Source organism: Gymnoscopelus microlampas (assembly GCF_963454915.1).
Source record: "Gymnoscopelus microlampas genome assembly, chromosome: 14".
NCBI classification, from domain to species: Eukaryota; Metazoa; Chordata; class Actinopteri; order Myctophiformes; family Myctophidae; genus Gymnoscopelus; species Gymnoscopelus microlampas.
The window spans coordinates 31,396,490-31,414,470 of NC_139951.1; the positions used below are offsets into that span (position 1 = coordinate 31,396,490).

The following is a 17,981-nucleotide window of genomic DNA, read 5'->3' on the forward strand; positions in this document are numbered from 1 at the left end:
TATCTTCAGGTTTCATTATTATGACCACTTGATGGCGACATGCACTGGATCACAAGACTGCAGTGGTGGAAAAAGTACTCAAATGTTTTACTTAGGTATCAATACTGCAATGTAGAAATACTAGTAAAAGTCCGGAATTCATTCATGAGTAAAAGTACAAAAGTATTGGTTTCAAAATGTACTTAAAGTAGGCTACCAAAAGAAGAAAGTACTCATTGTGCACTTCTTCTCCACTACATCTCAGAGACACATATTATACTTTTACTCCACTACAATTATTTAGTTAATAGTTGCTTTGGAGATTTTGATTAGGCCTATTATTACAAAACATATTGACCACTTCAGCCCTATATACATTTCGGCCATTTGAAAATAGCAGATCTACAAGCTCACGTCGTGATGCAATGCATTGTGAGCTTGTAGATCTGCTATTTTCAAAAGATTTTTATACATTTGAAAAGTTGTGAAGTAAGTACTGAAAATTGGAAATACTCCAGTAAAGTAAAAATACCTCAAAATTGTACTTAAGTACAGTACTTGAGTAAATGTACATAGTTACTTTCCACCACTGCCAGACTGCTTGATCCCTTGATTCCCAATGAACAAAGAAAACATATTTGATAAACGCTTTACTTTATTTTCCCATAGTGTATAAATAAGGCATTCATATGAAAGGTATACTGTAATTTGGCCCAAAAGCAATACTAGCCCTTACAAAAATACTAAATTGCAGAAAAGACATTATTACACCACCATGTACTTTCAATGTCAAAGTCATAATGAGGAATTGTATTCCTTAATCATTGTAATACTCACTTACCTGGAATACGCAGACATACCAGCTAAAACACAGGCATATATTGTAGGCTATGTTGTGTCATTAATGTCTGGCAATATTCACAACTATGCAATGTCCTTGCTTTCAGTCATATCACATCAAAAAGCAAGCAGGCTTTTACATATAATTTTGTTACAGTGAGTCACACCCATAATGAATGTGTAATATCTTCATAGAATACCGCGAAATATGGGTCAAACCCTATGTAAACTGTATTGCAATATGACAACATTTATGCTTATTTAAACACAAATGCAGAGGTTCTGAGTAATAACATCTATCCAATGATTGTTTTCAAATACAAACGCAACTCATAAGGGGGTATACAAAAAAAGGCACTGTCATGAAGGGATGAGAAGCATGCAGATAAACATGTATGCTTAGTTACTGCTTATAGAGTAGGCATTTATTTTCTCACATCATCTGCTCGACAGTGTATGACTATGAGTTACTAAGAGAACGACCCACTTCTATTATACTGGGTGCGACTTGTAAACTCAATACCATGCTCAGCTTATTAGTTAAAGTAAGAGGTAAGACTTATTTTCCTCTGTTGAATGACTGATATGGCTTGGTTTCAAACAGTGTGTGTATATAATTAAGAGTATATAATGGACTGTGACATCATATCCACATGGTTAGCAGCATATTATGATATACAGTACAAACACATATTTCATATTATAACGTACAGCGCTGTTTGTTTTGGTGTGTAGTGGGTCAACACTCAAGTCTCAGATTAAAGATTATACTTGCAAACACATCTCAGCGTTTGGTTCAACATATTTGCAGTACCAAATGGCCAGGGCTGGGGGACAATTCTTCTGGTACGTTGTCAGTCACAAGAGATACTCGAACTTTCAAATGCTCACATACTACACATGCTACAGTGTATGTTGTACATTCCCAGCCCCATCCTTATGGTATGTGAAGAGAGTTGAAACACATGAAGTGAACAGTTTGCTAACACTGTTTGATTCAGGTCTAATGTGTGTTAGGGGGTGAGGTAAGATCACGTTCAGATGCTGCTGGTGATATGCTCTGTCCGGGAGTCCGAGTCCTGCTCTTTGTCTCCCTCTGTGGGTACACTGCTGTACTCGCAGTGTGGAGCTGTGTCAGCTACAGGTTTTGAGGGTTCGGTCAGGGCTGCGGGCTGGCCCTGTTCTGAAGTCTGCTCATCCCTCTTATCCAGCCAGTAAAATGACACCATGAGGAACACGCCAGACGAGGCCACAACAGCGCTGCAGACAGCGAACATATGGAAGTACTGCCCTGTCCTGTCCACCAGGACACCTAAAAAAACAACCACAGGGACATCATTAATATTACTAGTAACAACAGGAGAAAAGTCACTCACAAGGGAGAATCGCTGTTTCCCTCTTCATCTGTTTTTCACCAATTTTCAACATTTTTCCCTTACCACTGAGATTAACTTGAACATAAAGTTCAATAATTCAAATATATTAACATGCTACAATACATGAATATCACACTCTGACTTGAAGCATTGTTGTGCAATTAATGTGGTCAATATGTGAACACTGAGTGTGAACACGAGGGAAGCACTGCTGACATTTAAGAAGGCTGTGGCAGTGAAACAGGAGTCTGTGCCCTTTCCCCGATTTCGTACGCAACTAATACCACCAGCCACACACTAGCCCTGCCCCCTTCAGCCCCTGTTCAGTTGTTCCCCTGAGGGAACTGCTGAACACTCTAGACTTCTTGTGCAGTCTTTTATGTGCACAGCAAATGCCTGTGCACACAGATTTATTTTACTTTGCTGATGAGGGCTGTATATATTGACTTCCACTGACTCCATGAACAATTTAAGCATTTAGCATAATGCTCTTCATCCAGAGTGACATACATTGTGCAAACAACATGGTAAAAGGTCAAGGAAATGGAGCGCAAAGAAAACAATTTAGTGCTACAAAGTAACGTCAGTAGGGTCAAAACCCATGCTATCTAAATAACATTCTTAGCATTTGTGGACAAGCAAACAGTACTATATAGTATGTCTATGTAAACTAGTATAGTAAGTAACTAACACACATCTGCATCTATTGAAAATAGGCAACAAAAAGTAAGGAAATAAGGAGTGCTATGGGGTGAGGTGGAGTCTGGGGAGGTGAGTTTTTAGACTATGGCAGGAAATGGGGAGTGACTACAGTCTTGACTGAGAGGGGAGGTCAATCCACAGCTTGGGGGCCTGGAGGTAGAATAGTCTACACATTTTTGAGTGGAGGACTTTAAAATAGCACATTGAAAAGTGGGCTATTTTAAAGTCCTCGCTCTTCAAGAATGTATGTATACCTGATCTCAGGCATGTAAACAGCCCTGAGGTGAAAAAGGTGACAACATGTTGTTTTCTTTCGGGTCAGGTGTCACACAATTGCCCTATTTGGGTTCAAAAAGGTGACTGTAGCTGAAAAGTGACACTTTTGCATGTCTGTGATCTGATTCTAAGCTCCTAAGTTCTTCTCAGCCTGTGTTTTACAGTACCTGCCAGTGGAGGGCCAATGAGCAGAGTAACGCTCTCCATGATAGAAAGCAGGCCCAGCGCTGAGGGGAAGCGACTCATCTCCACCGTATCCATGAGCACGGTAAACATCAGTGAGCCCACCAGCGCCATAGACAGTCCAAATGCCAGCACAAAGCCCAGCAGAATGTTGAAGCTGGGCCCGATGCAACAGATACAGTTACTGAGCCCGTTCAACAGCAGGGCTGAGGAAAACACATAGATGTGACGCCCCTTGAAAAAGGGCAGGTTGAAGAGGACACCGACAGGCGGCCTCACCACGATGTTGACGATTCCCAGGATGGAGAGGAGCAGCGCAGCCTGGCCCTGCTCCATGCCAAAGGCTGTGGCATATGGTACTAGGAATATCAGTGGCACAATAAAACCCAGCATCATCCAGGTAATGCCTATGGTGAATGCACGGTACCGTGGGTTCTTGCAGAACAAGTCAAATGCCATGTGCTTGCCCAGGACAGTCAAAACGTAGCTTATCATCGTCTTCGCCTTAACCTTCTCCTCTTCCTCCTGCTTAGGGGGGTCATGGTTCATCAGGGGCTGGCCGCGGCGCTTGGGGGGCGCAAGGGGCCTCATCACTGCTCCACAGACACAAGAGTTGAGTAGGACGGCACCCAGGACGAGGAAGCTTCCGCGCCAACCCAGTTCTGCATGGAGGTAGTTACCGAGGAATGGCAGTGTGCACAGGCCCAGGGCTGTGCCCGTGGAGGACATGGCATTGGCAAACGTGCGCCGACGTACAAAGTAATGTCCAAGAATGGTCACAGCGGGCTGGAAGCTGAAGCAGAACCCCAGACCTGGAATAATGGAGGACGTTAGTGTGGACGAAGTGTCACAATGGACACAATTGACCATATTCACCTGGAGGCCATTTTGCTCTTACATCATATGTGGAAATGAGTTATTCCAAACAGAACAGTGGCAATTATAGTTTCTTCTTTTAAAGGCATAGATTAAAATAAAGCGCCTCCTTGAGATGTTGGACCTTTCTAACAGTGAACCCTAGAGCCCGACCGATGCCGATCCAAATATTGGAAAGTCCTTGACCACCAATTATTGATGATGATTGAACATTTTCTAATCAATTTGAAAAACTTAGATGTCATTAAAGTTTGTATTTGAGAGCATTTAACTTTTAGCAAAGAATCTAATAAAAATAAGCACAAATAACTTTTTGATAGATAAAACAACAAACAGAACTTTATTGAACCACTTAAGCCCTATTCAAATTCAAAACACATTGTGAAGTGTTGTCAGCTTGTAGATCTGCTATTTTAAAACTTAAATAGGGACACCAGGTTGATTGATACTGATCAAATAATGGCTGATACATCGGCCAGACTGGTATTAGACTCTAGTGCAGGGGTCTTCAACGTTTTCAGGCCAAGGACCCCCTAGCTGAGAGAGAGAGAGATGAAGCAGGGACCCCATACTCTATATTGTATAAAAATTGTGTTTCAGATTAAACTTTTTTTGTTTACTTGGTCTGCTCTTTTTTCCCTCTACACCAAACACCTCTTTGCCAAAAAATAGCCGATCTACAAGCTCACAACGCCTCGCAGCGCGAGGCGTTGTGAGCTTGTAGATCTGCTATTTTTTGGCTAAAGTTCTCCTCAGAAAAGGGATGCTAGGGTTTAAGGCAAAAAAAGAAAAATCCTATCACACACCGATTTGGCGGACCCCCTATAGTAGCTCTGAGGACCCACTAGGGGTCCCGGACCCCCTGTTGAAGACCCCTGCTCTAGTGTACATAACCAAAACAAACAAGTCAATCAGCTGTGTGTTGACAGCATCTCTGTCAAAGGTCACTGACCTGTAATGATCCCAGCAGTGATGTAGAGCTGAATGATGGACTGGGTGAACGAGCTAGCAATCATTCCAAGCCCACTTAAGACTCCGCCCATCATAACTGTTGCTCGGCAACCAAACCTTTCCACCAGCACACTGCAGAGAGGACCTGTAGATAATGAAATGAGCTTGGTTAAATACACATTAAAGGACAAAGAGATACACAGTAACAGAAAGTGCATGTTCTTATTCTGACATCATGTTTGATTAAATGCTAGCAATTAGGTTTTTAGGTATAGGTGTATAGCTGTTCTTGAACAAAGGTTTGTGGGTCACCGTGTGTGTGAAATGTCTATGTACACATGACGTGTGCTCGTTTTAATCCATTAACTCTTGTTAAAACGCACTTAAGTCTCAGATGTTTGCTCAACAACATCAAACTGTGGTTTGCCTCAGCAGCCTCACATTACATCACTCCGTAATAGTTCAGGAAGTTTAGTTTCAAACGTCCTCATTGCTCACCATTCGTAAACAAGCTCTGACAGGACAACAGTTTGAGGCAGTTGAAAAATGTTGCATTCTGTTTTTTGTTCAGGCTGTTGTTTCATTGGTGCTTTTATGTAATTTGTATGTTCTGCATATATTTGAAAACCTGGAGAAAAAAAACCTTCAATTCATTCCCTATGGAAGTCACATGGTTTGATATAACTGACTTGCCTTAGGGTAGGGGGGGTAAAGCCAGAGTTTTATCAAAACATGTGACTTCCATAGGGAATTAATTGAAATGGCCTTATGCCTCACGTAAGGCATAAGGCAGCGACAGAACACTTGTTTTAACTGTGTGAGGGAGGCCTTAGGCAACAGGCCATCAGGCCATAACTTACAGAATAATGAATCCTGGCTTCCCTATAACAGGTTCCCTATAACTAGAGACAGTCAATAAGTTTGACAATGGTTTGCAGTACAGTCAGATATTCACATGGGTCTTCGCTGACAATGTTTATTTATTGTCCACCCTACTTCTGTGTTTCATGTAAATTACGTTACATAATCTCCTGCATCCAACTTCCTAAAAAAATACGAATAATACAAATGGTGGCATGTGCAAAACTCTCGTGCCCGGGTAGCTCAGTCGGTATAGCTCTTGCCTTTAGACCACAAGGTCATGGGTTTGAATCCCGGGCACCGCCAACTCAGCGCATGAGTAGCCCGGCTTGGGTGTATAAGTCGTGCGGTAAGAACTGGGACCTGGTAGGTGTGGCGCTTCACCTCAGCAATCCATATCCCAGGGGTCTAGCGCATTGTACCTGGGACAGACTCCCGCGTGTTATCGGCTGCTACCGACAATAAGCCACTCCCGACGGACCGACCTACTTATTATTGTGTCCAGCCAAACAATGTGGAGAATGGAGATAAAGTAATCTTTCACTGTAATCAACTGACTCTTCCAGTTTTAACTTCAGCAGTTTTGAAGGTTTATGGCAGCCGCACCTTACCTTTAGTCATGTATGACATGGAACCAATTATGTAGTTAATATGTAACTATCTAATAGTAGTAGTTCTGTAGTTCTGTTAAAATTTTAAAACATCAATGTTTTAATATGGATTTATAGGGCATTTTTAATGGATAGATTGCCTTGTCTCTCTGCATGAAGGTTATGCAAATACATAAAAAAAAAAACGACCCCCTACTTGGGTTACATATAGCGGTTTGTTGACCAAAACCAAAAACTGGACAACATTGTGATTTTAACTTTTAGTTTTTTTTTTACAGCTAAATTCCAGCAATTTGTGCTTAATACAGTACCTCCAGCATGAAGCACCGATGTCATAATGGAAGGCACCCAGGACGTCTCACTATTGGTGGCCTGGAATTCATTCTGGAGGTCGTTGTAGAAGATCCCCACACAGGAGGGAAAGGCGAGGGTCATAGCCAGGACGAGGATGGTGGCAACCAGCACCACCCAGCCCCAGCCCCCATCAGGTGCTGTGACTGCCCCCGGCATGGGCACTGAGTCTCTGGTCTCATGGTTGCCCTTTGCCCCTTCCTCAGAGTCATAGTTGATGGCTTCTGCCACCATCTCCACACCATTTGCCTGCTCAGGGACCCTGGTGGGGTCCATCTGGAAGCAGTAGTCACTTGTCCCTCTGTGCCCATTCCTAAAAGTCATTTTCTGCTCAGGCTCTCAGGCAGTGTCCCTGTAGTAGCACTACAGTGACTGATATCCATGTCAACTTAACTTCAGTAACCTTCAACACAAAAGAGGACATAATCAAATCAGACTTAGCCAAACAAATATTATTTACAATTTTGTATTTAATTTATAAAAACTACCTGAATTAAAACATGCAGCCTAGATGTATATAATATATCTTATTCGTATAGGTTTCTGGAGTGTATTTTTCGTGTCGAGACTGGAGGAGTTAATAATACTTGTCTAGTATGAAACTTGCAAGTACTTGGGAAAATCCTGAAATGAATGGCCCTCTGTGGAGGCTGGAATGGATCCTTGCATAATTTCAGCAGCATTGGTCAACAGTCAGTGTGGCATGAACAGAACAGTCCGCTGGCGCTGCTGTCAGATATTCTCCTATTTACTGGTCAAATCTGCGTTAAGCAGCAAGACAATTTGACAGTTTACCAACCACACTGACTGGACATGCCATTAAATAAATGTTTCCACATTACCACAAGCACTTAGCTGCTCACTCTCATCCACGTGGCATCTTGAATGAATGTATTATTTGTCGCCCAAAAGGTCAGTGTATACGTCATGGGTTAAAACCTTGCTCGAACCCGATATTTTGTCATTAAAAAAACAACCCCAGACCCCGCTGAATGGGAAATGTATGTAACCTGTACACAACATAGTACACTGCTAAATCTGCTAGTTTGCTTCTGTTTCTTTTTTTAATGCTTGGTGAAATATATAATATAATATATCACCATCCTGTGAGATCAATATCAGCGGGCTAGACTCTAACCCGCTGATATTGATCGCTAGAGAAATACAGAACAACCAGGAAGGAAACGGCAGAAACCATCATCATTCACATGAGGCTGCTGTACAGTTCAGAATCCGTTCATACCTTGTGTTATGTGTCCATTCCCTTGTGTCGCGTCTTCTGTCGTTATAAACGTGTCTCCTCCGCCTCAACGCCCGCATCCATACTCAGTCAACACGTTATACAAACAAGATGCTGTGAGTGACCGACCGTTGCCTTTCCGCCTTGAAGACAAGACACAATAAATGTGTTCTAGGTGGGCGGAGGCACAACTTCAGAGGGGCTCTAGAGCGGATCCGTGCTTTTAGTTGATGGTACGACGGTGTCGCGCCCCGAAAATAGCCGATCTGCAAGCTCACAGCGCTGCGACGCGCTGTGAGCTTGCAGATCGACTATTTTCGCCTCGCGAAGCCGTCGTACCACGAAGCATAAATGAGGCATTCTGTGGGATGTGTTACAGTTACAGCAGGCCCGTGTCGGTCATGGTCATGTTCATGGCCACAGCCCAGGCAAGCACTCAGCACTGGGTGTAGGCTACTACTGTACGTGAGCCAGTTACATTACCTATGTAGCCTATTATGGGATACCATACCAGTTTGTAACCACTAAGTAGTAGCCGTTACACTAGCCTACTTATTGTAATAATGCCCCAATCCAATTTGTCGTCTTATATTAATATTGTTGTCATATGTTTCATTCATATTCTTGCACCTTGACCAAAACCGATTCCTGTATTTTCTAGATATACAGGTAATAAAGTGGTTCTGAATAGATTGGATTAGAGCCAATCTATTCAGAACCACTTTATTACCTGTATATCTAGACAATAGAAAAGTGGAAATCGTTTTGCTCAGGTCAAAATAAATGTGTCAGACTAACCAGTGTAACAAGAGGAACCACTGAACCAGTGGATGCTGAAAAAGAGCTAAAAATCTGAACAACAACTGTCAGCCAGAATAACCAGTGTAACAAGAGGAAGCAGTGGATGAATTACAACAAACAGAAGTTAGACAAGGACAAGGTCATTTCAGGAAATGCCTGTGATAACAGACAAGTCACATGAACAGATATGTTCATTAGATGCCGCCTAAATAAATGAACCACACACACTTTAAAACACGTACACATTTTATGATTAAAAACCAGACTGGGTTTTGTTAAAGTTGTTACATGTAAAGAAACAGCATTGGTAGACAAAATTCCAAAATATGAAATAAATAAAAGTGAAAGGACAATAAGACAAAAGTGTTTTTGTCAGCTCCCCAACAGTTCTCCACAGTCTCCATCAAGAATATTCACATTTGACATCAATGTCGATAAATGAACACTCAAAATTATTAGAAGCTATCTCCAATACGTCTAAATGTGTGTACTAGTGTGTATGTCCACAAACGCATGCAGGTGTTAACAGATTATAACAGCGGCAAAATGAGCCATGAATTAAAAGGCCTTCTTTATTTGTGTGTGAACCTGTGGGCTGAATAAATGCTATATCCGTTGTAAGGGCCTTAAGGGATTCTGCAGTCTGACCTATTGGTTCATTTTGGTTAAGTCAAGTGCAAAACTAGCTATTTTTGATCTACTGTTAGGTTAAATCGACACGACAGGATACAGAAAAGAACACAGAGAACTGAACATGTGATTAGAGAATACAGAATACAACTAGTTGTAGACCCACATAAGAAATCTACACCTACCACAGAGCCATGCCTCCCGCCTGCTTTCCAACCATGCATCACATACACTTTGCACTAACACAGAGGTCAGACAAATTCCAGCAACACAACATCAGAATCTCTAGGACAAAGCATGCTCTTGTGTTTTCACGTGCCAAAACAAGTTTTCATTTTTTTTGTACATTGTATTGTGTACTGTAGGTGACAGTGAAAGCAATTTGTTGAGCTTACCTTGTTTTGGCCTTTAAAATAACAGGTCGATGGATCAAATATTAAGGTAATTACTCTACAGCGGAAGGTCTATTGAGGTTCACAAAAGCGATACATTAAGTGCTTTGAGAGTTGATTCAATCCATCTAAGAAAGGGAACACTGCAGATTTAGTTGCCTCAAAGCAGCCACAAAAACTCAATATAGAAAGTGAGCATTAGTAAAGCGGTCTCTTTTTTTTCTCTAACAAAAAAGTGCTAGATTTTTACTAAGATATGCAAAGGGTGAAAGTGTTCTTTCTAACCATCCCTGTTTTTAACTGCTTCATGCTTCTTTCCCTGCACTGTAGACATAACAGCAATTCACCACCATGGGTATAGATGAAAGACCCTGCAACAGTGGAATGCAGACAGACTTGAAGCATCAGGAGTGGCAGGTATGATCAGTGGAGATATTTCAACAGTATTGGCACATAGGAAGCAGGAATTAAACCCAATTATTTTCAATCAAGCAGTACATTTTGAAAAAACAAGAAAAAAATCATTAGGAGAGAACAAACTTGCATAAATCTAATCCCTCTGACCTCTCAGTGAGGTCAGAGGGACTGAGAGGGCCTGATTTATAGTTGGTTACGCGCAGTGTCGTATCATGAAAACAGCTGATCTAGATCTGCCTTCTTCAGTGTGACACTGGCACGCAACACAGTATAAATTAGGCTTAACAATAAAGACTGAGCTGATGGCCAAATTATACAGGAACCTCAGTTTGTCTCCTGGCTTTTTAAAAAGGTATATGAGAGGAGCCTCAAGACAAAGGGACAACAACTGTGCACAACACAGGTCAAAGGCACGACACGGACACAGACAAAGGGAAACTAAATATCTCGGGTGCTTTGAAAAGGTCCCAGAGAGGAATGAAGCCTAATTTAAACTGTCATACAACAGTGATGTTTGCCAAAAATAACATTCTTTTTGGTTGAGTGTCAATTCTTTTCCACAAGCGACACTGGCATATGACAAACTATAACTTAGGCTCAAAAGTACCCTCTCGTCGAGATGTTGGGGCATTCTTAGCAGCATGAGCGTTGTCTTCATGTTTCAGAATAATAAAGAACTGCACACTACACAGTACACACTCAGGAGGGAAAAAATGAATCACATTGAGAGAATTTAAGCTCCTAGGCCTGACTGAACACAGCAAAGGGTACAGGATTTTCTTTTTCTTTGTTAAAATGCATTTTTGTTCATGCTGATATAAGCCAATTACACCACTTATTTTGTGTACAGGGGATAGTATATCAAAGTAATGCAACACCAGTGAAATAAATGAGGATATACCTCTTAGCATATAAGTACAAAGTCAGGAGAGAATAAGTTCAACCTTTCATAGTCTACAGTTGATATGTGTACATATGGATCAAACTTCACATATGAAGTTACTCTTATGCCTGCTATTACATTAGAAACAACATTCTGTTGCATCTTGTTCTTAGATTATATTGTGGTATGGTGTACCGGCTATGTTGTACTATTGCTAACACAGAATTGTTATCTTGGTCATTGCACCAAAGGCCGTTTTTCAATTTTTTATAAAATAAAATAAAAATTACTGAATTCTCCTGCAAATCCTTTGAATAGATATGCAACCGAATGTTGGTCCTATGTTAAGAGAATAAAAACAGCATAAAAACAGGACTTTTGTTTAGACAAAAGAGCAACTTAACATGTGTTAAGAGAAAGATACAAATTGGTACCCATCTACTGCCACAAAGAAAGCTGTCTGGAACAAAGACGATTTTTACATTTTCCACTTATCTCAGAAAATGTGGCACATTGAATGATGTACATAATCAGAGCATGAGGTGTGAACATGTACATTTCAGCTCATGCCACAGTGCTACACTTCACTGCGAAATCTGAAAATGCAGTCATCTGGATGTATGAATTTTAAATGTAGGCAAGAGTTACAGTAAGCTGGACTAGAACTAATGCCAAAAGTGTCTAACCAGAAGTACAGGGCTACAGGAAGTTCTGGTAGGCTCACTAGGCTGGACAACATCTAGCCTTGTACATCCTGTACTTCTGGTTAGAAACTTTTGGCAGTAGTTCTTTCCAATCTTTATATCCTTGTGAGATGGCGTTAAAACTGGGAACTTAGGTGAGTTTAGGCAAGAGTGAATGAAAATTGGCAAAATGGAATAAGACTAGGAGAGAAAAGGACATTTCAGGTTTTGAGGCAGCGTACTGATTGGCCATGGTCCAACAATTTCCAAAAGGAAAATGGGCCTTTCGAGATCTTTTAGCTCAAGTTACAATTTTAAGATATGCAACAGAACAAAATGGGATACTAAAGAGAAATGTATTAATTGTAATTTTTTTCTTCTTCTTTAAGGAACACCACAGAAAACATGTGCTGCTGAAAAACATGGTAGATCAGCGGATCTGATATTTCAGCCACAGACAGAAAGCAGAGAGGTACTGCATACAGAAACTCACACACCCTTATCATTCAGGGGTGGAATCCCCTCAGCTAAACTGTTCGTGAAGACTGATAATTTGCCCTCATTTAAATAGAATTACTCACCATAATACACAAATATATGACAACTATGATACAGAAATCAATAATTACACCACTTGCATTCAAATTTTCATATATTTTCATCATGTAGCCTATATAGATTTATATAGATTCCTCACATGCCTTGACAAATTGTACACAGGTGTAGTTTTAGTCTTTTGAGTCATTTGTTTTCTTTTGTGTTTAAATTATCCTCATTGCGGCTGCAACAAAAGAAAAAGAAAAGGAGTGCTCTCCGTGTGAAAATGGAGCAAATCAAGCTAGCGGTGATGGTGAGGAGTGATACACGATCTCCTTTGAACTGAACAAAGTTGGAGCCTCTGCAAGATGAAGGATTGGGCCCTCCGTCCTCAGTTTAAAGAATCTGAGGGAGTGGTACTGTATACCGTGAGAGACAGAGCACACGCAGAGACACGGTCATCATCCTGCCTGCTGTGGCTCCTTCGTTTTACTGCTGACCTCCTGTCTCCTAATCTTGGTGTGCCGCGCTGTGGCCTGGTGATGAGGTGGCCACCGGCCACACTTTCCCTTTGGCCTCTCTGTCCTCCTCCCCCATCTTTGGGAGGTCAAAGGGGGAGAGGGAGGGGAAAGGGGTGAGAGGGTGTTATGAGTCACCCTGCTGGTAAATGTCAGGGGGTTAAAACAGAGGCTCAGTCAGAGCAGTTGTATTCGTTCTTTCTTGTGTCCTTTCAGAGTCCTGAGGAGACAATCGCGGATTTCTGCCACATGGACGCATCCAGACTTATGGGGGGGTGTGGTGGTCCAGTAACGTTGCAATGGTGTGGTGATGAGGATGATAATTTAGCTCCGTGTCTAGGGTCCACCCATTGATAACAGCACAAGACTATCATAAGAGTAAGAGCCTGAATTACTGTGGCTATGACCCTCAGAAGCCCTCTCTCACCCCAAAAACTACCATAATCTCTTTTTCTTTTCAAATCCCCCGTGAATGTTCCATAGCTTATGAAGGAGTTACGGTAATGAGGATGCAGGCGGGGGGTTGTGTTGCAGCACTGTAGGAAGGGGTACACCGGAGAACCCCCACTGTGGAAAGGCACACCAGAGGACCAGGCGGGAGTCGGGGGCTTGTAAGAGGAAAGGAGGGTGGGGTTGAACTCATGGACCATGGCTGGAACTGGAGAAAATGTCAAGGGTTCTTTTTTTTCGTAAAGTGTTGTTTTAGCTCAGGATTCTGGTCTGGTCTGGTTTCATCTCTTCACATCCGTGAACCTCTCTCCTGGAGGATCTGCAGGGAAACAAGGAACACAAAAAAGTCAGAATAGAAGCCAACATTGTCATAAATACACCAGCCTCACACTATCTGAAATTTGCATGTAATGCTGTTTTCACATTTCCTCCTCCTGACATCTCAGAGGGTAATTGAAGTGAGTCACATTGTGGATAGCTCACCTTGGCCTTCTCAGTAGGCTCGATGACAATGCCGTTGGTGGAGTTGTTAAGCTCCCGGGAAACTACGCATAGAAATTCAGCCTGGTCCTCGTTGCCATAGTTATAAGAGGAGCCAATGCTTATAAGCTGAAGGGGGGAGACAGACAAGAAAAGGTGGGTGTGATGTTATGAGGTTGTCAACCTCACAGAGACATGTTAAAGCGCCCCATCTTTTCCAAACAATTTCATGGAAATAGCTAGTATGTTACATTTCAAAATGTAGCATACTCCTATGAAATGTGGCAGAAATGGTATTTAGTTCATAAAAGCTGTAAGGATTAAGAAAAAAGGAAGCAAAAGCTGATCGTCAAGTGATGATGGAATAACAATGTTTTAAAAAAGAAAAGGAATAAGGACACTACAGTGTATATGATCATGATTACATTTGCTGTAAACTGGTCTGTTTGTAAATTATCTGATATAATATATTAGAGTTAAGCAGATAATCTATATTTAGGACTTCTGTGACATTAGAGAAACTGACTGTTGAGGACCACTGTATTAACCCATTTGAAAACACAAACTTGATACAAAACCTGGTAAACAAACCATTAACTGCAAAGACAACTTTAAAAAAGGCCTGTTTTTCCCACCTGCTCAAACTTCCAGCCATCTGACATTGTTGAGACCATCTGTGTGAGTTCCTCCTCTTGGCACTGCAATACTCGATACACATGTTTCACAGGGCCCTGTGGGACATGTCGATCACACACACACACACACACACACACACACACACACACACACACACACACACACACACACACACACACACACACACACACACACACACACACACACACACACACACACACACACACACACACACACACACACACACACACACACACACACACACACACGTCAACACCAATGACGTACACTAGCACAATGTGCCAGTACAGATAGAGTACATTTTGGGACGCCACGTAAATGTGTATGTAAATTTGTAATTACAGTGCAGATCAGATTCATCCACTCCCAATCCACTAACATTAGCTCTGGTCCATAGCGTTGGGAGTTCTTCTAACGCTATTGACCAGAGCTACACTAACATTATTCCCAGACCTACTGTATACCTGAGATGTTCGGTTCTCATTGTCCCGGATCCTCTCCTTAACCAACCTCACTAGCGATGCTATGTTGTAGAACTCTGCTTCCTCAAGAACACCTATTAAAAAACAACAAAAAAAAAACACTTCATTGTGCAGCTCCAAGTATAGTGTAAATTCTGCTTGCACAACACATCTCATATGCTGCCACATATTTCCATTTAAAAAACCTTCAACATTATATTTGATAGTATTTCACTGGATTCACTCAAAGATATTGCATTTTTTTAGTTACCTTCCTCTGCCAGATTCTTATCCATGATTAGTTTTCCATGCCGAAGATAATTCAGGATGGGACCAAAGTATGTGGGGTCCCTGTCAATCAGGTAAGCTCCCGTCTCATCCTAAACGAAATACAATAAAGTTGATTGAATAAACCAAGTGTGGTTTTAATTTAACATATTCGTGATAGCTGCTTTGCAATCGGGTCTGGGTGGGATAAGAGACTTAAAAAGCATATTAAGATACATTAGGACAACACAATACGCCAGGTGTCTTCAACAGGGGGTCCGGGAACCCTCGGGGGTCCTCAGAGTTACTACAGGGGGTCCTCAAAATCTTTGTGTGATAGGATTCTGAGGGGAGTGAGGGGAACATTAGCCAAAAATAGCAGAGCTACAAGCTCACAACGACTCGCTCAGCTAGTAGATCTGCTATTTTTGGCAAAGAGGTTTGGTGTAGAGGGAAAAAAGCTAACCAAGTACAGAGCCAACGGTCAAGTTTAGTATTGAGGCTTTAAGAGGTTAAATGTCTGATAATTACACTTTAACATGACTTAATAGAGAAGCTAATGTATAAAAAACAAACAAAAAACATTAATTTGTACAACATTGATGATAGTGCTGTAAAACAAGTCTATGAAGCTATGTATAAAATCTATGAAAAAGTTTAATCATAAGTTTTATACAATAATATGTAGTGGAGGTCCCTGCTTCATCTCTCTCTCTCTCACCTAAGGCATTGGTTCTCAAAGTGGGGTCCGGGGACCCCCAGGGGTACTTGAGGGGGTTCCAGGGGGTCCCCAGCTAATTGATGGGTAGGAACCAAATGGACCCTTATGGGTCTGTAACTCTGTAACTCTGTAACTCTACTGTAACTCTACTTGGTTCCATTTGTAGACTCTCAGAGTTAAATCTAACATTGATTTTACAATATAAATTGGGGTCCCAGCCTCCCAGGCATATAAATGCCATTAAATGGGGGTCCGTAGCCCTAATGCATGTCAAACTGGGGGTCCTTGAAATTAAAATGGTTGAGAATCACTGCTAGAGCCGTAAAAATCGTCTCTTATGGGGGGTCCCTGGCATATCTTTTCAAATGGGGGTCCGCGGGCTAATAAGTGTCAATTTGGGGGTCCTTGACATGAAAAACTTTGAGAGCCACTGACCTAATTGGCCTTGGCTGTTGAAAAGACCCCTGCATTACGCATTTGTTTACTCACTTTGTCCGAGTCTAAATCGGGGTCCTCTTGACACAAGCGGTAGAGGAAGGACTTGGGGTCCCTGCACAGCGTCTGTTTGGTCGTGATGAAATAGGTGCCACCGACGTTAAGGCGAACCCAGCGAGACCCCGGCTTGTCCACGGGCTGTTCTGACGGGGAGCTCGGGTTGCTCTTCCCCCCCGCCGGGAACCCAAACACCGAGCGGCTGGTAGTGCTGCTGCTGCCGCTCGAACCCCCGCCGCCGCCGCCGGGACTCGACGGCTGGTTGTTCCGCGGTGGGATCACGAGAGTGGGCGACGACGCTGCCAGCCGCACGGACCCCCGCACCACGTCGCGGTGCTCGGGCTGCTCTATGGTGCCAGTGGTGCCACTCGGTTCCACGACGTGCAGTTCAGCCATATTCTTTTGTGTCCTCGTCTATCTAAAACAAATACACGATTTATAGCGACACTGCAGAGGAACGATTTCTTCCTTTTTACCCGATTTGTAAACAGAGCACAGGGCTGTTATTCTTCATTAGGGCGTTAGCTGAAACGCACACTACTCGATCTCCTCCCCTCTGTCCCGAACGAACACACCGCCGACACAAAGATACTAATAATGATGTCTGGAGAGAATGTAAACCGTGTGTGTTTGATCTGTACCTAAAACAAACTGGTCATTCTTGTTTATTCAAACGTTAATCAGAGACGGGCAATTCTTCCGGGTTGTAACGTGATTGCTGTTTACTTCCGTTGTCATCCCCCCTTTTTTCAAAATAAGTCTTGTGCAGTTCAACTAAAATGCTGAACTCATGTTCCTTTGGCATTTAATATACAATAATGAGGCAAAATATACACCTTATATGGTGATAGTATACTTTTTTGCCGACTAAAATGTTTATTAAAGATTTCACCCCAACAGGAATAAGTAACTAAGTACATTTATTCAAATACTGTACTTAAGTAGAATTTCGAGGTACTTTTACTTTACTGAAGTATTTCCAATTTTCTTTTCTTTTACTTCTACTCCACTACATACAAAGACAAATATTGTACTTTTACTCCACTACAATATTTGAACACTTTGGTTACTGGTTACTTTGTAGTCGATTTTGATTAGTATTACAAAACATACAGGCTACATTTTGGCCATTTGAAAATAGTCGATCTACAACCTCACAATGCGTTTAAAAAAAAAAATATTTTTATACATTTGAAAACTTGTGAAATTCTACTGGTGGTACTTTAAGTACATTTTGATCCCAATACTTTTGTACTTTTACTCAAATTGTGAATTCCGGAGATGAACCAGATGCTGTCAATCCAAACTTTTATTGTGAAGGTTGAAAGCAAAACGCTTACTAGTAA

General features: G+C 41.8%; 2 protein-coding genes across 2 annotated transcripts; both read right to left on the bottom strand.

Annotated features, from left to right (window-relative positions):
• Positions 1-616: 616 nt before the first annotated feature.
• slc16a5a (solute carrier family 16 member 5a) lies at positions 617-8,471 on the bottom strand. The gene is made up of 5 exons (XM_084079306.1): positions 8,250-8,471; positions 6,967-7,409; positions 5,185-5,328; positions 3,341-4,168; positions 617-2,131 (listed from the first exon to the last, which is right to left on the bottom strand). Exons 2-5 carry the CDS (start codon positions 7,328-7,330, stop codon positions 1,857-1,859), a joined length of 1,611 nt encoding a protein of 536 aa, XP_083935432.1. The 5' UTR covers positions 7,331-7,409; positions 8,250-8,471; the 3' UTR covers positions 617-1,856.
• An 804-nt stretch (positions 8,472-9,275) lies between these two features.
• Positions 9,276-17,350, bottom strand: kctd2 (potassium channel tetramerization domain containing 2). The gene is made up of 6 exons (XM_084079317.1): positions 16,633-17,350; positions 15,427-15,535; positions 15,159-15,250; positions 14,673-14,768; positions 14,041-14,166; positions 9,276-13,876 (listed from the first exon to the last, which is right to left on the bottom strand). The coding sequence occupies exons 1-6, from the start codon at positions 17,029-17,031 to the stop codon at positions 13,847-13,849; spliced, it is 852 nt and encodes a 283-aa protein (XP_083935443.1). The 5' UTR covers positions 17,032-17,350; the 3' UTR covers positions 9,276-13,846.
• Between the last annotated feature and the right edge of the window lie 631 nt (positions 17,351-17,981).